The 22,853-nt window shown below is 38.5% G+C and overlaps 1 protein-coding gene across 3 annotated transcripts; it reads left to right on the top strand.

Moving 5' to 3' along the window:
- The first annotated feature begins 1,123 nt into the window (after positions 1-1,123).
- Positions 1,124-22,787, top strand: ptprna (protein tyrosine phosphatase receptor type Na). Of its 3 annotated transcripts, none has more exons than XM_082509042.1 (24): positions 1,124-1,587; positions 4,956-5,006; positions 9,952-10,062; positions 10,292-10,397; positions 10,544-10,634; positions 10,800-10,995; positions 11,237-11,389; positions 11,534-11,671; positions 11,794-11,828; positions 11,918-12,159; positions 12,398-12,484; positions 12,606-12,685; positions 13,117-13,181; positions 14,776-14,985; positions 15,216-15,482; positions 15,587-15,734; positions 15,872-15,945; positions 16,276-16,353; positions 16,542-16,661; positions 19,133-19,299; positions 20,061-20,114; positions 20,270-20,334; positions 21,002-21,075; positions 21,185-22,787. In XM_082509042.1, the coding sequence occupies exons 1-24, from the start codon at positions 1,512-1,514 to the stop codon at positions 21,254-21,256; spliced, it is 2,760 nt and encodes a 919-aa protein (XP_082365168.1). In that variant the 5' UTR covers positions 1,124-1,511; the 3' UTR covers positions 21,257-22,787. The 3 variants fall into 3 exon arrangements, with proteins under 3 accessions (XP_082365168.1, XP_082365167.1, XP_082365166.1); XM_082509041.1 differs by having other exon boundaries at positions 10,487-10,634; positions 15,264-15,482; XM_082509040.1 differs by having other exon boundaries at positions 10,487-10,634.
- The last annotated feature ends 66 nt before the right edge of the window (positions 22,788-22,853 follow it).

The raw sequence follows: 22,853 nt of genomic DNA, 5'->3' as shown, positions 1-22,853 counted from the left end.
GTCAGCTGTCACAGATAAGTCATTTGGACATCTGACTTAAAAATAACAAGAAAAATAAATTGAATGTGCAGCAGTTGAAGGTTACATGCAGCATAGAGTCAGATAAACATATATTGTAAGCTAGTAGCATGATTATATATTTAATTCTTCTTCTCCTTTTTTTAAAAAACCTTTTTCTGTTGTTGTATTGGATCAGTACTATAAGTTAGTTTGACTGCTTTCAGCAAACACCACGTGTGTAAAAGGAAATGATGTGTATGCCCTTTCTAATCCCTGAGCTGTGTCATGATTTAAATATTTTATATATATGATAAAAAGCATTTTGAATGTTTTTGGTTTTGGTTTTTTGTTTTGTTTTTGTTTTCTTAGAGTGGTGTACCACCACCAACAGCAGCAGCCACAATCTAACAAGTGCCAACTGTTTTTTCACAGACACAAGATGGAGCAAGAGGACAAGCAGAAAAGAGAAAATGCTGTGGCACTGCTTACTCTGGGGGGGAAGAGAGTTCTGCCATATTTAGTGGAGTTTCTATTAGCTATAACTCATCAAGTGTTGACAAAAGAAAATTGCCTTGAGATAGAAGAACACACACACACACACAGTAATAATAATAATTAAGAATATAAATGTGTAGTCTACATAAACATTATATTTGGGAGAGGGCTCAGAGAGCCTTATTATGTGGGAATCCTTTCCCTTGGTCTGGTCTCCTATTACACTGTACTCCTACCTGAATTCACTGAAGGGCTGAAGAATTAACAATCTCGCCAAACCTTTGACTGTGGAGCACATTATTTTTTAACTATTTTAATAATAAACCAAAAACCTTTAGCGCTATTTTTTTTAAAAAAGCCTCATATTTACTTTCAGCTACAAGAAAGTTAACCTCGGACAAATCCTTAATGAGGCAAGAAATTAAATATGGGGCTGTACTGTATACCGTTCAATTGATGCGACTGACACATGTGCACATGTGCACATGTTCGAAGGAAGAGAAATATATCTACATTTTACGTGAGAGGACGCACAAAAAAGAAAGAAAAAAAAAGAAAAACAAATATGGATAACGAATGCATGACGTTCAGGAACGGGCGGACTATAAAAGTTAACGCTTTCGTTCACCATCCCTCCCCAGCCCCCTTTCTCAAAGCCGTGATGACGTAGGTGCAGGTTGAGCTCCTGTATGGAAGAGAGCTCCCTGTTTCTACAGATTCTACGTTATTTCCGCAACTGTGCCGTCGTTGAGTCGATATACGTTGCATGTTAACAGTCTATCCCCGCTTCTCTCGATCTCCACGCCCCACCCGGTGACTGTGAAGAGTTACTTTTATCTCCTATTTATTTTTTATATTTTTCCCGTCACGTGGGCTTTTAGGGTTCAATGTGAGCTGTCGACTCCACACGGGCTCTTCCTTTTTATCAATATGGACGTTTAAAAGAGTGGAAACGCAGAGGGACTCCGCATCTTTCTCTCTCCGTCTCCTCCTCTGCTGAGAAGCTTCGCAAGATCATGCAACACCTTAAACCATGGCGAGCTCTGCTCCTTTTGACGGTGCTGTATCAACCAGGGATCTGTGATAAATACGGTAAGAAAATGATGGAAATGATAGTGGAGCGGTAATCATCGCGAAATACACTCCTGGGATATTCGCAGTTTGATGTTAGCAGATGACTTTACCATGGTGTCACCTTTACCGTAGGATACTTTATCCTCTGTTTTTGGTTTTGTAATGAGTTCCTTTCTTTTATTATACTCTTCTTATCGTTCAACAACGGACTGAGAGATGGACTGTGTGTCTAAATACAGAGGATGTTTAATGAGATTAAACACGGGCAGAGGAGAGATGAAGGATGTGGGGAGTAACAGGAAAAACAAAACCGAGTCTTAGCAATGAATAGTTTTTTGTTTTGTTTTTTTTGTTTTTTTGTTTTGTTTTGGGGGGTTTTTTTGGGGGGGGGGGGGGGGGGGTGTTTTTTGCTTATGATGCATTAAGGGATCATTTTAGGGTACTGTTACACATACAATACTCTGACGCTCCTTGTTGGGCTCAGTTTCTATTTGTTTGTTTTTTTGTTTTTTTTTTCACGCTTCCAAGAGAGACAAGAGTAGGGAGCTGCCAAATCCACTTGTTAATGAATAACGCCCACACTAGTGTGTGTAGGGTCTACAAAACATGATGAAAAGTAAACAGCAGGGGTATATACATGTACATCACTGAACTAACTAAAGCTGTACTTAATAATATAACCAAAAAACCCCACCTAATTCAAGTTTAATAAATATTTTGATTACTGGGCTGAAACGTGAAACCAGTTAAACATTTCCACTCAGTAGAAATGATCGTGACATTCGTAATAGTCCCTGTCATTTCTATAACAATGCTAGGAATACAGGTTCAGCTTTATTATTTCAAACTGACGGCAGCTGGGTTGGGTTATGAGCTTAGTTCTTTTAGTAGATTGATGCGTTGTGTGTGTAACATGAGCAGGTTGAGATTTGTGATGCAGGCAGTGAATTCAGGGAGTAATTCAGAATTAAGCTGAAAAAAGCAACTGTTCTCTCTCTCTCTCTCTCTCTCTCTCTCTCTCTCTCTCTCTCTCTCTCTCTCTCTCCCTTGCTCTTCATTTTTCTTCTTTGGCAACAAACACAAGAACAACCCAGAAACACTTTGTGACAATTTAATGATAAACATGATGGCAGGACAGAGCTACTTACTTAAAAAAGCTCTATAAAATAAAATGTAAAAAATCAACACAAAATGTTGGTGTGTTAGTTCTTGCTTTTGAAAATATCATTAAAAAGAATAATGTGACTTGTAAAACCCATAGAATAATAAGAAAGCGCATAAACTAAAAGAACAATGAAAAGCCGTGCGGCTCAAATTTCAGCACCATGGAGAGAAACCAGTAACCACTGTTGCTTCCCTTTGTCCATTCATCCGATAGCACCTCTTCTTTCCTCCCATCTCTCTTCTTTCACACTTTCATATGATGATCAATCCATCCATATGTCTGACTGTCCGTCCTCTCGCAGACCATATGATGCTCAGTGTCTGAGGCGCTCCGCTCAGTTGTTTCTCTGATGGCCTGACAAAACAAACACTGTTTGATAGGTCAAGTTTCCTCAGAAAAGCTAATGGATTTACTGGGATCTTTGTGATACATTTTTTGATTTTTTGATACATTTGTGATACATTACGATACCTTGCTCTGGTATACATTTTACTGTTCTCTCTCTCTCTCTTCCTCTCTCTACATATGTGTATGTATATATATATATATATATATATATATATATATATATATATATATATATATATATATATATATATATATACACACACACATATATATATAAATTGCAAAAGTGAACATTATAATCACTATGAAAAGGATATGTCTGATATTTTTGTAATGCTTACTCCTAATCTGTTGACGTGAGGAAGCTGACTTACTGTACCTGCCTGCAGAAAGTTTTATAATGAAATCATAATATTAGCAATAGCAAATACGTGTAACGATATCTTGTTCAGATATTGAAGGTCTTCCTCTGTGCTGTGTTATAAACCAGAGTGTACAGTTACTATGCAATAAAAAAAAAAATGAGAGCCATAATTTAAAATGAACTTACGACATGTTTTTTTATCTATTGTTTTTTTTTTTTTTTTTTGGTTAGGGTTTTAATTTGGGTATTTACTTTCAGTTATGATGGTGTGTATGTCAGCCCTTCTGCAAGCCCCTGCAATTACACAGATACTTTTTTATTCAGTGAGTGTTGCGCATGTATTTTTTTTTTTTTGCCAAAGCTTACTTCAGGTAGTAACCACCATCTCTTTTACGGTGGGTATGTTGACGTCAGTGCAACGCAAACACATCTTTGGCTTTTTGTTTGTGAAAGAAATCCGGTTTGTATTCACAGTTGTAAGATTTTGCTTCAATAATGCCACTCATGAAAAGAAAGTTTCAGGGCTTCTCAGCAATACAAAATCCATGCACTGTGTGTTTGCAGTGTGTCTGTTTCTAAGCGGTGAGTCATTTTTAGGTACTGCGTCATTTCAATAAAAGGTAGAGAAAATAGTTCTCATTCTTTGCTCTCTACTCGAGTTTGAGTTTAACCAGCCAGCTAGATTACTGACATATTTGAGATATAGTTTTGCATGTACACACTCTGTCTCACACATCTACTTAGAATTATTTTGTTTTATTTTATTGATTTTTATTTATTGTCTGGTACATGGAAATGGATCGAAGCATAGACGAGGGCGAGTTATCTCATGCATATTCTGCTGGGTTATAGTCCTCTCTATCGCCAGCCACCTGCTCTTTCCCACATTGCCATACCCTCCAAGGTCTTACTCACTGACCTAAAAAAAGAAATAGTGTAAAATCTACAAATGAATTACAGTAAATACCCCAAAATATATAATGAAAGCATTGTTATTTGCACCCATGTTCAATCACTGTGTCATCTGTTAACAAATATGCATTTTATACCTGCAAAATTTAAAGGTCACAAACATTTTGTCTTCAGCCATGCTTATCAAAGGCATTTGTTCAAACACAGATATCATTTCAACTGTGTCATTTCATCAGAAAATGAAATAATAACAGTCATAAAGTTTTAGCCATTTATTTTTTGGGTTAACTGGGTTAAGGGGGTGACTAAAATGCCATTATATAAGAGGCTTATTCTTATGTAAATAATAATTGCATTTACTTGTATTGACATCTGTAACATTTGTATATAAAAGGCAAGGTGACGATAGTGGGTGACTGTGTTATGGTTGCCACTGAGCAGTACGTTTCTCATTAAAATGAATAAGCCCAGGTTAAGCTCACTTTGTCTCATTTCCGCCCTCTGAATGTGCGTTTAAGGCAGTCGTTTCCATGGAAATTACTGTAAAAGATTTTACTCTGGGTGCTTGTTAGCCTTCTCTTTGTGTTTCTGTCTCAGGTTGCCTGTTTGAGCGAAAACTGTGCACTAGGGATCAGTTCTGCTCAGATGGTGAGTACGCCACACACACGTGCACATACAATCAAACACAATGTTCTTGAACTTGTTAAACTTTTAAGACAGACCGCTTTCTTAATCCTTCTCTAACACTGCACCTTAGTAAATTAGTAGCCCTCGACGATAGGCGCACACAGATCCTAACACAAAGGCTGCGCATAGAATCATACAAACACAAGTCAAGGATTTTTGCTCTCTCTGCCTTATTTACCACAGATTCTCAGTCACCTGCCCCTCTCCTTTTCCTCATTTTAAGCCCCACCCCTGCCCCCTGTCTCCATAGCAACACTGACATCACATCGAGGTCGACCCCCCCACAGTTGTTGTGCTAATACAGTGATGAGTCACTGACACACACACTTACGTCCTTCCCCGTGGAAGCTTCACTTACGCAAGCGCACAATCATTGGACAGAATACTAAGTGGATGAGCTGCCCAGGAGCAGACACAGAGACAGATATCAGCGTGTCTGACAACACTGGGAGAAAAACAATCCAAGTGGATGAAATGTTCCCCTTTTTCTTTTTTCCTGTTGATCTCTGTACCACCTCAAGAACCTACTAAGCAAAATAAGCTGTAAACTGTCTGTGTTTGTCAGACCCCAACAAAGATTAAATGACCTAATTTTTGGTCAGCACTGCTCCTGTAACACTTAACTAAATGTTTAACACATAAAGAATAACAGCAACTGTGTTGAGTTGATGAAGACAATGAGGAACAATAATAAAATAATTTAAAAAAAACCCATTAGGGCTGTATAAAGGTGTGTCCTCATTAATTGAAGCAACACATCTTCCCTGTTTGTGTTCAGAATAAAGGACTTGGATATGCTGGTGAATTTTTAGTTAACTGCTAACCTTGTAGTAGCCGTAATGCCCTATTATTATTATTATTTTTTTTATTTGATCTTCTAATGTACAGTCCACACAGGCTTCGCTGTAGTTATATAGGCCTAGCAGTTTTTGTTCATCTTTGAGACTTTGATATTTTATACTCGGTTCAGTCACTAATAATGTTTTCAATAATTTCTGTGATTACAAAGGTACTGAACTCTCAGAATAAAATAAAAAATAAGGTTTGCATTCTCTAACTTAACTTAAATAACTACAAGATTTGTTATTGCGCCTTTTCAAAAACTAAACAGAACAAATAATTTAATGATCTGCAAAATGTTGTTTATTGTTTCAACCCAACAGTAATCAAAGACTTATGGGCTTAATCTATGATGTCCTCCGAGGTTTCGCCAAGGCTTCATTGCATCCACATTCACCCATTGAGCAGTAATTACTCCAATAATGCCTGCTCATTGTAAAACAGTCCTTTATATGGTTGCAGTAAATCTAAAATCTTCATGAATTATTGTAGTGGAGTCCCCTTTTCACCTTCAGTACTGCTGAGTGCCTACCGTGAAAAGGAACAATGATTGTATTGTACTGCATTCTTTTTAGTGTGTTTAATGAAATACATGCCTCCCTTCAGATCTTTGAGTTTGTGTCTGTGACAGGATGAAAAAGCTGCTTTATTCTGTATGCATTTGCAAGAAGTAGTGGAGTGTGCAGTGACACATTTTGCTCTGCACGATCCAAGTTTTTATGCTGAGGCCTGTAGTTTTTACTCATGACAGTCGCTTCCAGAAAGAAGTATTTGTAGGTTTACTGATGATCCCTATGATCTCACGTCACGTTTATCATATTGTGATGGTAAATGGTAAATGGCCTGTATTTATATAGCGCTTTTACTAGTCCCTAAGGACCCCAAAGCGCTTTACATATCCAGTCATCCATCCACCCATTCACGCACACATTCACACACTGGTGATGGCAAGCTACATTGTAGCCACAGCCACCCTGGGGCGCACTGACAGAGGCGAGGCTGCCGGACACTGGCGCCACCGGGCCCTCTGACCACCACCAGTAGGCAACGGGTGAAGTGTCTTGCCCAAGGACACAACGACCGAGACTGTCCGAGCCGGGGCTCGAACCGGCAACCTTCCGATTACAAGGCGAACTCCCAACTCTTGAGCCACGATCGCCCCGTGGTTCAGTTACTCTAGTAGCTTATGCTGTTGGAAGCATTATCAGTGTAATGTAGGAAGCACGTTAAACCCTCTTCTATATATAGTAACCTGACCTTGCATCTTTGCTGGTTAATGTGTAACAACACAAGTCTACTGAGGACGGTTTAGAGGTTTCCTATATTATATATGGTGCTATAAATGACCAGATGATAGGGCTGTGCTTATGCTTTTACACGTATGGGTAGGGTCAAATTATTAAATCATTACTTCATCTGGCAGTTTTTTCCTGTTTTATTGTACATTATTTTACATTATTTACCTGGGATGAAAACTGCATGAGACAAAACTGCTGTTGCGGGTTTACTGTTAGTTGGACAAGTACAAGTTGTAGGTTACCAAATATATTATCCATAATATAATATAATATATATTTTATATATATAATATAAATATATTATATTATACTGGGACTGTTTCCAAACAAGTGGACTGGTACTCGTGGTTCTTTTCTATGCTATTTGAGCGCTCGGAGTGCAGAGTGTTAATATTGCTGTGTTGTTGTTAAGGTAGTGATAAATCCAACATGACTGATAAATGTATTAATGTTTTACAGCTTGATTGTTTCTATGCATACTTTTGTTCCAAGGATATAAATGATTAATACATGTTTTAATCACAGTTAATATATTGGGGGGAGTATGTTTTTAAATGAGTTCATTTATCTTGAATCTTATATTTCTCATATTGTCAGATTCTTTTGGATGACAACACTGAAATCGATATGCTATGATCCCTGCAGAAAAAAAATGACATTTACTGAAATAACCCGAGCTCTCAGAATAGTCCCAGTCCAATCAAGCCATCCAGTTTGATGGCTTCTCTTCATTTGTCTTCAATTCTGCCTTTCTGTCATCAGTCCATTCACCAGGAATAATAACAGCTTTATACTCTACTAGTACAATAAACTGCCAGGATGGCCCTTCATCAACATTAACAAAGTTGTAATTTGATGATGCGTTTTACAATCATTAGGACGAGATATGTATTTATATGATTGTTTTTCTTTAGTGGTCTTGGTGGGGAAACATATACAAGTTTGTATCTTTATTTCTTTATAAGAATTTTTAAATCCTGTATCCCTCATGAGATTGTAAATTTCTTTGGTAAAATTGAGCACAAGGCTTAGGCTATTCTTATCATATGAAACATTTTCTGCAAAAAAGAAACTAAATAAACATAATAGAATATATATATATATATATATATATATATATATATATATATATATATATATATATATATATATATATATTTATTTATTTATTTATTTATTTATTTTTACCATAGTTAATGTTAAAATTTTGCCATCCAACTTCACTAATTCACAGCATTTTTAGCTGCTCTGATGTCAACCTTAACTCAAAGTGTTGTTTTGGCTTGAATCATAGATTATAATGACTCTGTAGGTATCATTTCTTTACCTTTAGTGACTGTTTCTTAAAGCAATAACAAGCTGGAACTGAATTCATGTTTTCTTTTTGGGCAAAAATTTTTTTAAATCAATACCTGACCTGACATAGTGCATGTGTAACACTTTCTACACTGCTCCTGAGTTTTCAATTGAAAAAATAAAAGCTGGGCTGTTTCATACAAAATGCGTGGCTATAAAAACACCTTAATCCTCCCTAATCTGTTCACTAAAACAATTCACTATCTCAGTGTGGCAAAGTGGGTTGTGTGAGATTTAGCTGGTGTAGTGGCTGTGGTGACTCATCAGTGCACCAGTTAAAGCATAGCCTGCTCGGTTTTATCTTTATTCCTATCACATAGCATTTCAGCAATCTAGGTCCTAATTCACTGAGTATACAGATTAGAAACACAAGCCTTCTATATCTGATTTAGACTTTTCACAGCGTTTCATTTGCAATAAACTCACCCAAGTGAGTTAGATGCTTACAAAAGTGAGCATACACTTTTTTAAGCACTGATTTCAGACCTTTTCCATGTAACCCAAACAGTTTATTTATAATTTATAGGGGCAATTCCTATTGCATTGCACTGATTACCTAAGTGCAAGTGCAGCAAATACTAACTTTATTAAGATCCCAGTAATTTATTGCTGAAGAGCAGATCTATGACGATGCATGCGGTTTATGATAACAAAGAGAGAAAACTGTCCACAGGTGATCCTGAGAATATGCTATTAATATTTCTGTTGCCATGAAGGTACCTGCAAGTTAGCGACTTCAATTTTTCAAAAGCACTTACACACACAGATGGCGACAGGAGCTCTTCAAAAGGATTGTGACAAGTGTGTGGGCTGAACTTCAAAACTATGACTCACTACTGTGGGCTAGTGTAGTGTGGGCCACCATATGAATTACAGCTATGACTAAATAACCTCCAAAGCAGTGTCAGTGGAACCATTTGTATTGAAATGTATACGGTTAAATCACAAAAAGCACAAAAAACTGAACTTCGCTTGATGTCTTATGAAATAATAGGATCATTCTCAGAGGCTTACTGAGATATAAAAAATATAATAGCTTCTCTAATATGGCAATGTCTTTGTTATGAGGGGAATTTCTCCTGAGGGCCTTTTTTAACACAGCCGACATTTTGAATGAGGAAAAAAGTTAACGATTGCTCCCTTCTGTTTAAGCGTTGCACTCTGCCTTTTTTGTCATAACTGTAAGCAGACATGTCAGTATGCCAGTGATGGTGTAGTACAACGGGGGTCCGGAGACACAACTGACACAGCCACATAAAAAGTCAGCCAAATTTTGTTACTTACACCTGTTGATTTCACTGTTGTGAAATCACTGTCAGCTTAGTTGTTGTATCCTGGACCAGGACTCGAGAGGCTGCCCTTGGCAAATTTGGGGTTACATATTTACATCCGTATTCATGTGTGTATTTCAGATGGGTTGTTTGGTCAGTGTCGAACCTCTAAGCAGGACCAGGTCCAGTACCAGGTGTCAGTTCCTGTTCTGAAGAGGATGCAAGAAGTTCTAAAACAGCTCATGCTAGAAGGTGAGACTGAACATAATAGAGAGCTAAAAGTGTTAAAGTGAATACCCACATGCCTTTAAATAGCTGCAATAAAACGAAAAAGTGCTTTATTCATTCATAATGTCAGCAAAGAGCATTGATATCAGTGCCCCTTTTTCTGTCTGTATTTCTGTAATCTGTACACACACCATGGTCTTGCACTTTTACTAACAGCTATTTTTTAAAATGTATTTTCCATCTGTATGTGCAGGGCTGTCATGGCAGGATGACATCACCCAATATATTTTGTCAAAGGAGCTGAAAAGAGTTCCTCATACCACACTTCCCTCAAAGCCAAACACCTCATCCTTGTCTCAGCAAGTACACCTTAGTTATTTTGAAATTGACAGAGAAAGAAATTGCATATTTATATAACAGATTTAGTCGATTCTTTCTTGGTCGCCAGGTCCAAACAGCCCTCCTCCCACCACCAAAGTTCAAAATCAGCGTCTGCTTCTCCTAGTGGCAAATATGTGGACTACATGATTGTTGAGCCGCCTCAGTCCCCACTGCGCATGCAAACAGCATCTATGGACCCATACGCGTACCTCCAGGTATGAAAACACACACTGTGATTAGCAGCAGCTGGATTTGTGTCATTTATAACACTTCATGAACAGGTGTATACAAAATTTTGCATATAAGTGTAACACACATAATAATGTGCCACAGTTTACATCTGGTATAACAGGTATTATGTACTGTCTCTGCTAACACAGCATAGGTACCAAGACGAAGTAGAGAGATCTCTCATGGGTTCAGCAGGTGCTTATGCCCGCCCTTCTTTGAGGTCCCAGACCAACCAGAGAGAGCGTGATCGTGACAGGCAGCTGCTGCTGGAAGCTCTGTCTCTTTACCTGGCATCTGCACAGCCATCTTACCGCCACAGAGGGGCTCCTTCCGTGGTTCCTGCAGGTAAAATTTTTTTAAACATAATTACTTTTTTTCATAATTTTTTTTACTAATTCAACACAAAGATAAATAGATATTTTAAAAATATTTAAATGCATACACTTAAATATATAAAAACAAACTATCCAGTCTCAGTTTCTCATGCAGAAAGTATCCATAGACATAAAAAAAGATAGAACTCTGGCACATTTTTGGGCCAATCACAAACAATGATGTTTCCTGCTGTACCTGCTTTCATGAGCAGGTCTGCCTTATTATGACGACTTGGAACTGGATATACCAGTGGACTATGTGGAAGATTACACCCTACAGGAGAGGCTTGGTACTGCAGGCAGGCAGCAACCCTTGCAGACTAAGAAAGTTCTTCAGGACTATAGCACACTGTCTGGGAATAATGGTGAGAAAAAGGAACGCAAGCATAAATATATACAGCATAAACATAATGACACACATAGTTAAACTACAGATGCACATACATAATCTGCCAATATGTTTGAAAAATGATTAGTGCAAAAATAACAGTAATCCCATCCTGTGTTAGATGACTTGCGCCAAAGGATGTCGGCTGTCTTGCAGAAGTACGGAGTCAGTCCAAGAGACCTCAGTCAGGAGCAGCTCTACAAGCTAGCTCTCACACTGCTGCAGCATCAGGGCAAAACTGGCACACCCCCCCAACTTGGTAAGAAACCAAAACAAAAAAAAAATTCCCAATTTCTTAAATATAGAAATATCATAATCCCTACAATTTCCAGCATTTTTTATTTAGTATTTGTGTAAAAAAGATTTTCTCTGTATTCATAGATCCAGTCGAAAAAGACCTCAACACCCTCAAGGAAGTATGTTAGCATCTACTAATAGCAGTCATAAAAAATGTGATCATAGGTTCTTACATAGGCGTGTTTTCTCCTCTCCCCCTTATATGCAGCTGTTAAAAACAGACAGCATTTCCAATAAGCCAGAGAAGCCTGTTCCTGTTGCCCCTGTCCCCTCCACTGCCTCAGTTCAAGCTACACCTTCATCCAAGAGTTCCAGCCTCCCCCCGTCTGCCTCTCAACCTCCGCAGGCTGCTCCCGCTGAAGCTGGACTAGATTTTAAGGGACAGGGGCTGCCAGTAGTGGAGAGCACAGGGGCCAAAGAGGAGTATGGGTACATTGTCACCAATCAGAGGTCAGCACTTGATCTATTTTAACACTCAGTTCTTCGGTTCATAGGAAAAACATCTAAAACATGAAAAAAAACTTTGTTTGAGTTACTAATGATTTGTTTAGTGTAGTGATGCTTTAATAAACGCTGTCTAATTATAGCCTGTTAATAGTAATTTATTTAAAAGTAAAAAGCAGAAAACAAGACATTTATTAAAAATTTGTGTTTACAGCAAAATTAATGATGTTTGTTTCATTCGTAGTCCCCTGAGTCTGTACGATGGAGTCAAGATGTTGGAGCTGCTGGCTGATAAAATACACTTGACAACAAGCAGCTTCATCAACATTAGGTAGCACTGTAGTTGTATGTTAGATGCTTTAGAGACAGTTAGTTTGTTGTACTCTTCATTCCTGTATTTTTGCAGTTTTCGGCGATCCAACATGTGTGTCCCTGTGTTTATGTGTTGCCAGCGTTGTCGGTCCTGCACTGACTTTCCGTATCCGACAAAATGAGCACAACATGACGGCGGCAGAGGTAGCTGCTAAAGCCGGTAAGGCTCAAAAACACAGATTTGCATTTATCCACATACTGTACATATCCATGGCCCGTAGCAATGTAGCGTACTGTACATATGTTAAACACAATTTCACCATAAGGCTAAAACAGACCATAAGGCTCAAAATATACGTTCCCAATCTCTGGATTCATCCCCACTGAAACACTAAGAAGAGTACAAGACAAAACAACATTAGAAATGAAAAAAAGTGAAGAGTTTACCTTTCTATATTACATTAGGAATGTTTTTGTTTGGTAGACTTATACATACTATAGGCATTTCTTTTCCATGAACCGTTTGCCTCATGGAGAGCTGAAATGTTGTAAATAAATGTGTTTTTGTCAGGTTGTATGCAAGAGTTGGTTTACAGTGTTAGACCCGATATTGAAAGGCCTGTGTTGTTTTTTTATTTTTTACTCCAACAGTATCTGAAAAGAATTTCCTGGAGTCTGAGACGGGTCTCAAGATTGTGCAGACTGGTGTGGGAGAGGTATTTGTTTTACACACAAACATTTTTCATCTTTTTTGTTAACATTTTCGCTCTAATTTAATCACAGTGTACTGTGTGTCTTTATTTGCGCTTATCTTTTGTGGCTTTGTTTAGTACTGATACTATGACATGAATTAAATGTATAGCTAAGAAAGTGAGAATAACTTGATCACGTTTATTACCTTCAGCGATTAAGTAACCTTTGTTAACAAGATCACTACACTTGTGCTGTATACAACTCTTTTTTTATGTGTGTAAATTGTGGTTGCCAGAACCAATAAGTGAGGCAACACATCCTAACAACCAGCATTTCACTTGTTGCCATGGAGTTCCATCTCCCCCCCCACCTCACCCCTACTGAGGCTTCCAGATCCCAGGTGCTATGGCAACAGTCACCAATGTCATTAACCTCATTATTCACCGTTTCACATAAACAGCTTGATTCCTAGCCTCTGAATCGTCACTCATGTGTCAGTCTTTATGTGTAATCGATCATTATTTCCAAAATGCGCATGTAGATTGAATATAAGGATGACACACACACGCACACACAGGCACGCACACACACAGATTGCTTTCAGGGTTACAGTGATAATATCACAGTCGTGCTGCCAGCATCTGTGTATCTGATACCGATGTGATCAAATGGCACAAGCTGATCCTTTTTTTCTCACTAGACATGTGTGTGTGTTTGTGTGTTATTAATTTATTCAAATGATGTTGTCCCCCCCCCCCCCCAAAAAAAAACAAACAAAAAAAATTACTGCATTTCTAAATTACTGTATGCTGTTTTCATTCGTTTTATGTACATTTTGTAAACTACGACAAAGGACAGTTTCTTTGCATTTTTAATCACACAATATCTCAGTGCTGGTATTTGTCAGTAAACGATGATATACTGTAAAGTTAGGACAAAGTAAAGATACTGTACTACCTCTGTCTCTTTGGTTACCGCTGTGCACTTCCCTTCTGGCTTTTGATTTTCTTCTCTGCCTTGGCCTTCAAATTTAACTTGTCCTTTCGAGGCTGGTTGGTTTATTTATTAATTTTTATTAGTTTTTCCTTGGATTGACATTTCAATTTCACTGCTGTGAAACAGCCACAGCATTAAGCTGACAAAACAGAGCTGGTAACTTCTGTTGTATGTGGGTAGCATGGGGAAAATTGTTTTTAAATAAAGATCAAGTTGAAGAATAGGTGGAATGACACTTGGGGGCAGACTATACCTCATAGCACTGATACATGGCATGTTGTATAAGATGGTTGGCTGATCTCCTGGAGCCTCAGCTGTCTTTTTAATGATTTCTGGGGCGCAACACCTTGACCTTTCAGACCTCTGTCTTTTAAACTTAGCTCAGCAGCTCACTGGGCACACGTTGCTGTCAAGTGCAGTTACAGAGAAGCAATTCTGTTGGTAAAAGGAAATGAGTGGCCTTTGAATTGCAGTAGTGAGGGTGGATTTGCTGGAGCGCCTTAGTTTGGGTTGACCGTTGATGCGCATGTTAAAAAATGGAGATAACAGCCTGTTTTCTTTGTGTTCCTGCCCACTTGTCTATATCTTACTCACTGCTCTTTATGATCATCCTTTTTCTAGAGGACAGATGCGCGGGGTCTCCCTCAGGTAACCAGGGTTTCCCAGGGCTCCAGTGGGACAGTTATCACCCTTGTTTCCATGGCAGTTGTTGGAGGTGTGCTGGTATTGGCCATGGCCGTAGCTTGTCTCAGGCACTATGCTCAGCAAGTGAACAATGGCAAGCTTGGCCTGGGGCCAGAGGGAGGTGCAGAAACTCACTTTGACTACCAGGTAAGGCTACATAAGGGATCTGGTCAAAATTACATACAAGTGTCCTTTAGTGCTATTTGATGCATTTTCATCATTATGTATTTTTCCCAGTGTTGAGGTGTTATAATGGATGGAAAAGCAGAAAAAGGCAGATAATTAAAAGCATCGAGAAAAGCTCTTAAGTCAGGCAGTTAATTGCGTGCAGTTCGTGCATTAAATGCCTAAAGTAATGCAGTTTTCCATCTGTTCAGGAGCTATGTCGGCAGCACATGGCATCTAAATCCTCCCTGTGCCGCCAGGACTGTATGGGAGGAGTGAGCAGCAGCATCTCTGGACCTGCTGTAAGCACGGGTGCAGGTGGACGGAGGGGTACAGATACATCCCGTGTCAGCAGCGTTTCCTCCCAGTTCAGTGATGGTCCCCAGCACAGCCCATCCTCCACCCACAGCTCCACCCCGTCCTGGAGCGAGGAGCCTGCCCAGTCTAACATGGACATCTCCACCGGTCACATGATACTAGTGAGTGAAAAACAGTCAGCGTGGAGAGTAAATGTACTACAGATTGGTGAAATCTGCTCTTTGTTTATGGAATATTTATTTCTGGTGTCCCATCTCTTCCTCAGGCGTATATGGAGGATCACCTGCGTAATAAGGACCGTCTCCAGAAGGAGTGGGAGGCTTTGTGTTCCTATCAGGCGGAACCCAGTTCAGTAGCTGTGGCTCAGTCTGCAGACAACATGGACAAAAACAGACATGCTGAAGCCCTCCCCTGTTAGTAACATGTAACACTTTTTATAATTTCTATATTTTGTACATTTTCATGGAAAGTATTTAATTGAAAGTCTCACCAACCTTTAACCTAAACCTTTAACATAATTAAAGCCCAAACACCTTCTTTTTTCTTCCAGATGATCACTCTCGTGTGAAACTGAAGACTGATGTAAACCCCAATAAACAAGATTATATCAATGCCAGCATGCTTGTAAGAATCCCTCATGTCAAATAAAACATATATAAAATATGACATAGTTATTCAGTTAAGTATAAATTTGTGTAATACTCTGTTGCTGGATAGATGACTTCATAAAGAAAGGAGTCATTGTTTGGATGTAAGGAAACACTTTGAAGCATAATCTGCAGCTCAATCAGGATACAGCGTGACATATTTTTCTCTCTTGATATTCGAGAGAAATTAAGAAATACAAATCTTAATATTATAATTTTATGAAAATGCAAATTGCATCTGAACTTTCTAATACTCATATTCTGTGCATGGATTTTAAGAGACTCTTTTTCCTTTTTCAATCATCAGTTTGATCATGATCCTCGCCAACCATCTTACATTGCCACACAGGGACCTCTTCCCCATACTGTTGCTGATTTCTGGCAGGTTGGTGCAGTCTCCCCTCTGCTTCTTTTCCCCATCACTCTGTCTTCCTCCCATTTCTATGAATTTGTAATATATTCAGTGCAAAAGACAGTAAAGCAGTGCATATTTTACAGCCATACTTACTGAGTCGTCTTAAAGTGACATTAAGATGCGTGTTTGTGTGTGTGCTTGCTCTGTTCAACCTTCAGATGGTGTGGGAGAACGGCTGCACAGTGATTGTTATGATGACAGCTTTGGTGGAGGACGGAGAGAAGCAGTGTGAACGATACTGGCCTGACGAGGGCTCGTCACTCTACCACATCTATGAGGTTAATTTCCTGTTTAACTTTGAGCTTTCTCGCGTAGTGCAGAAGATAACATTACAAGTGTACATCCACAAGTGTATACAAGTGCAAATTGTATTGGCACATGTCTGCTTCTGTCACTACATTGTCTTTGTATAAAGCCTGTTAGCTAATTGATGTCTTAAAATGGTGGCTGTTTTCAAGATGGCTGTCCACAAAGCCAAGAAATATGGATATTTTTATATAGCATAAACTAGACATGCCATTCCTGAATGATCATAGTGTCAAATTTTATAAGTTTCGCAAAAATGAAGTCTGAAAACTTCTTTCCATTCTTTTCAACCTCATGTGTCTGAATTTAGTTGTTTTTTCATTGACATTACTGTATTAATATTACTGATCTGAAATCACACAAATGTAAAATCCTAGTAGTATTTTTTTACTGTAAAAAAAAACAGAAACATGTTGAGTAAATTAAACTTGAAATGCAAATATAAATTGTACATTTTAAAAAATTATGCACACATTTTGTAAACATATACAACTATTTATCTAAAAATGCAGTCAATACACCTGCCGTTTTTTTTATTTTGTACAACCACTTAAAAATATTACTCTATCTAAAATGAGAGAACAATCGGGTCTTGCAGTAAGATGCCCCACAAATTGTGTTTTCCACAGGGAAAAACCTGCAGGCCTGACAACAGGAGGTGTATCACTTAGTGACAGTGTTTACATTGCAAATGTGCCTTTGTGACGTTCATTAGTGCCCTTGCTGACACACAAAACAAAACAAATACTACACGACAGACTAACTACACAAGACAACACAACACACTAACTGTACACTCCACACTAAACGTCAGAAATGTCCCCCTTCTAAAAACTCTCTCACTCGCTCGCTCTGTCTCGCTGCCGTTTCCGTCACTCCCAAAACTTTCCTTTCTTCCTAAACAACCAAATCCCACGTGTTGACTTTTTTTTTTAAATTGGTCGAAGAAAAAAAAATGTAACGACAGTATTTAGAAAAAAGCATGGCTTATATATACAAATATTTTTTTATCATAACTCTGGATTTACTGGCCTGTAATTAAAATGTAAAAACTTTGAAGTCCGAACATTCAACGCAGGCTCAAAAACTCAGCACGGCTGCAGCTTGTTGCTGTGTCAGCTTAAATCAGTCATGTGATTTGGAGGTGCAGCGTGTCCGTGGACCCCCAGACGGTTAATAACACTCACCTTCATTCCATTTCCAGAGTGCAACAACCAACCACCTGAAATCTGTGAATCTGTGAAATCTGAAATTCCCATGGTGTTGTTCAAAATGTGCTCTGACACAATCATGAGCATCGCTTGCTACTGAACACAAGAAAAAAGCCGGTCTGCGCTATGGGCTGAACCATTTGTTAATGGTGGAGGGGGGTAACACTATGCAATATATTCAGTTTAAGCATTTCTATTCACTGTTAACTGTAACTAAGTGTTAATCTAAGTGTTAATCTGTAAGCTATCTTATTTTAATAAACAACACTGTCATATGCAAAACTAGGGTGGCACTTGCCACCCCATGCCACCCTTTTAGATCCGCCCCTGCTTAGACATGACACCAAACCCCAAATACCCCCGGTGCCTACATCCCGCTTTGCATGAGTGTTAAAAATGTGTTTCTGGAGAAACAAATCATTCACCATGGAGTAAAGGAGAGGGCAGAACTCAGAGAGCATTAACTTTATATACTTGATATCGTACTTGGATTAGTCATTTTATTTAGCCAATACAACAAATATCTGGGTAGCCTCACAGCAAGAGGGTTCTGGGTTTGAACTCCTCCAAAGAACTGCTTGTCGGGTTAACTGGTGATTAAGTGGCTGTTGGTGTAATCTAACGTTATCTGTCTGTTAGCATGTTAGAAAAATAACTGATTTACATTACATTTGACCTACCTATAGTGAAAAGCATATAAATCAAAGTGAAACTTGAAAAGTAGGCAGTGGTTGAAATGATGTAATAAAACAGCTGTTTCTGAGATGGTCGAATTGGAAAAAATTGAAAACTGTTGTGGCAAATAGGATTTTTCAAATTAACAGCTCCATACCAGAGAGATAAACATGCAAAGTTTGATTCCTGTATCGATATTTGCACGATTGTTTCAACACTCATGGAAAAGATCCCTTGATTAGCCCTGCTGTTTTTGCTCAAAATATATGACAAAAAACGATGAGTCATAGAGAATACAATGAATAAAGCTGATTAGACTTAGATTCACTGTGCCTTGTTTATACTAAAGTTATTTTCACAGTAAGTAAGTACACAGTATGTATAACCTTTTTTTCCTCCTGGAAGTTTACCTGATTAAACGCTTAAAAAGCTGAATCTCTGTATATTTAAATTTTAAATAATTCAAAAGATTCATGACTCATATTTTTTACCCCTTTCCCCTGCATCCAACCCCTCCCTCTCTTCTTTCCTCCCCACTGTGTCTTTGTGTATGTCAGGTGAACCTGGTGTCAGAACACATCTGGTGCAAGGACTTCCTGGTGCGTAGCTTCTACCTGAAAAATGTCCAGACGCAGGAGACACGTACCTTGACCCAGTTTCACCTGCTGAGCTGGCCAGCTGATGGCATCCCCACCTCCACACGACCACTGCTTGACTTCCGCAGGTAAGAAACTACCCACAAACATGCACGCAGACTGCCCTTGTTTATACAAAAGCATACAAATAAATATATGTATAAACACTTGAAATACCAGTAGTCACATTGGTGGATTTGAATCCCGCTGATCGCCTTCATGTCCATCTCTTTTCTGTGTTTTCCATCCTCCCTGCCATTTGTAAGTGTATATGATCACTTTCCGTGTAATTCATTTCAAGCTTAATCCATCATCGTTGACACTCTCTCTCTCCCTCTACCCCAGTGTGCAGGTTGACAGGTTTGTATTTTAACATCTCCCGGTGTCATTTTTGTGGTTTGCAGCTAGTACTCTGGCTCCAGTTGCATAGTCATAAAAATGAGCATTGGCAGGTGTGACTGGCTACTGCAAGAGGGACAGTGAATCTGTGGCTTCCTCTCCACTTATTCTATCCTGTTTTCACCATCTCACTGTCCTCCACACCCTCATGCAGTATCTAATTTTCCCGTCCAGTCAAATTTCCAGCTATTCCTGATCTCATTTTATTTACCTGTCACATGCAGTTATTCCATTCCTTGTATTTCCAACATGGTCACTTACTTTGTTTTCACTGTGATATTCCACAAATACTCAAAGCAGACTTTGCCATTTCTGTATTAATAATAAGATGTTTTTATTTTATTGTGAAAAGGTCAGTTGTAACCTTTACCATAAATATTTTATAACCAAGCACATTTTCCTGTCATTTGTCTTTTTCTTTCTTTTCTCTCCCTGGTTTCTACTTTTTCAGGAAGGTGAATAAATGCTACAGAGGTCGTTCCTGTCCAATCATCGTTCACTGCGGGTAAGACTGAAAGGAAGATACTCTGGTGTTTGTAGGATCACAGATTTCTGTGGAACAACAGAAATCGCAGATATACATGTGAATTTTCTGCTTAAAGGGTATTTTAAAGAAAAATACTTTGTAAGATCATGTTTGCGTTTCTGTCACTCCCACAGTGATGGCACTGGCAGGACTGGCACGTATATCCTTATTGACATGGTGCTGAACCGCATGGCCAAGGGTGAGTCAGTTAAAACAAAAACATTACCCAGAAACATTACATCCATACCTAATCTTTATGACTTACAGCCCACAGATGATGCAGTGAAAGATTTTGAGAAGTCAAATCTTTAATTGGTCTGAGTCATATTACAGTTGCATTTCCTATCAACTACAGCAGAGGGTGCTATAGTTACAAGCTGCTTGTTGAAAGAAATTAGGTACTGGTAGTTCAGACTATATTTTAATAATTACAAACTTAATCATATGTGCATACTTCTTCAGTATTTCTTGAGCTGAGTGGTTTAGCAGCTTAACTGGAATCTTGTAGAAAGAGTCAGGAAACTTGAAATGCAATCAAATTCCATCTATACCATTCAAAGTCTTATTTTACTGAAACTAATTTCAGCTGGGTTGCATTATCTTTTTCCTTTTTTTTCTTGCAGTTGTCAGAATCTGTTTTTGTTTATCAGACATGGTTGCTGTCTGTTTAGACTTCAACCTCAAATGAGACACTGACCTTTTCACTGTCTCTTGTCAGTTCTATCACAATAGTTCTTCACAAATAACCTCAACAGATCTATTTTGTGAATTTTCTACATCCATATCATCTGAAAATAGCAGATTTAGATTGATGGAGATCAGAAAAAAACTATTAGTGATGCTGCTACTATTCTTGATGACATTAGGAGTGAAGGAGATCGACATTGCAGCCACACTGGAGCACATCAGAGACCAGAGACCTGGCCTAGTCCGCACCAAGGTACATACCGTCCATTGTTTGTGTGCATATTTTTTTCAGTATATTTTTTCTAGTCTTCAGATTGTGCATCATTACCCAAATGCCTCACTTCCCTGCTTTTCCTAATTAGGACCAGTTTGAGTTCGCCCTGACGGCGGTAGCTGAGGAGGTGAATGCCATTTTGAAAGCCCTGCCACAGTGAGATGCAGCTGCTGATGGATACAATGACATGCAGACACAAAAGAATACACGCTCCAGTGGACACACTTGTATGATTCAGTCATGTATGATCATTACTGTACATAAAAATCTGCTTGGCCACAGTGGAGCTATTATTGCTCTTGCTTTTTTCCCTGCTGACTCATTGTCTGGGTGTTTAAAACATTATGGAGTCCAATTTTATTTTGAGGATTTTTTTTTCCAGGAAGCAAAAGCAAAGAGAATCAAAGTTCTTTCCAATTAGAGCAAGATTCGATTTTTCTATTAGTATCCTAAGTTTCTAATTACACATGGACTCGGTTATCAGTCGGGAATTTAACAGAAAACCTTGGTGCCTGTGTGAATCCAGATGAATATGGGATAAGCTTGGTCATGCTGTCAGACAAAATAGTTATCTTACACTCATCTGATTAAATTGTTACTGGACATTATTACCTCAAATGATCAGCCAACATAAAAGGAATTTATGACCAACACAAGGTTTGTATTGGCTGCTCTGGTGAACATATAAATTGGACCAAAGTTATAATACTGTCGAACCCCCTGTCAAAACGTATCAAATATTTATGGCTGCCATCCCAGTTAAACATGGTGTGGTTGTTCTCCGATGTAACTTTGAATGTGTTGTTATTCGTGTCCATTTGAATACTGTATTCTTTTGTCAAGTGTGTTTTTATTTCTGAGTCGTGTCTTTTTTGCCTTGAAAACATGATCGTTTGCTTTCAGCGCTGGTCGTTTCGTAATGGATGTTCGACTTGACCATGAACTACCTTCTCGCCGTCTCCCTTTCTGCACACAAAGCAACTTTGCGTTCTTCTATTGTCTTACTCAGTGTACGACCTTGTGATTCGTGTAAATAATTCATTCTGATGATTGTGTTTATTTCATGTAGCAGACCGACAGAAAATATCTATAAAAATGTATTTTTGACTTGACCTAAATAAATTTGTGATGTGATGCAGCAGAAAACAAACTCTAATGCCTTCAGTGTTCTCTGTTTTCTGGATTGCTGATTCTACCATGACTGCAAGATAGCCACTGTGATATAATCCATCATCAAGCACCATAATGAAGCCTTGAGCATCTTGACTCACTAACTTGGCTTTTGGAAACAAGATGTGATGAGCTAGAGTGATCTGAGTGAGAAACCAAGGGCCCACCCTACCACCCTACAGTATAGCAGCCTGCTTTATCCCTTTTTTAACATCAACAGACACCATTAACACTTGAAACTAGCAATTCAGATCATTAGAAAAGTTCTTACTATGGTCGCAAATTATAGGAGCAGTATGATCATTTTTCCAAAGACATCAATACAATTGGACATTTTTCTATTAAACCAGAGGTGTCACTCCCTCCTGGCAATTACAAAGAATGCAGTTTGTGTTGCACTTTACTTTTTTGACCCTAAGCTACATCTAAATTTTATATATCTTCTATGGGTTAAAGGGTTTTTATCTTATAACAACAAACACGAGTTAAAGATAAACGTATTACAACTTTTTACCTCAACTTTATGGTTTTATCTTAACTGTTAGACAGCCTTAATCTTGCCACAAAGACGCTACCACAAACTGAGA

The sequence above is a fragment of the Aulonocara stuartgranti genome (genome assembly GCF_965226115.1).
Source record: "Aulonocara stuartgranti genome assembly, chromosome: 16".
Taxonomy (NCBI): Eukaryota; Metazoa; Chordata; class Actinopteri; order Cichliformes; family Cichlidae; genus Aulonocara; species Aulonocara stuartgranti.
This window is presented reverse-complemented; position numbering and strand designations above follow the sequence as displayed.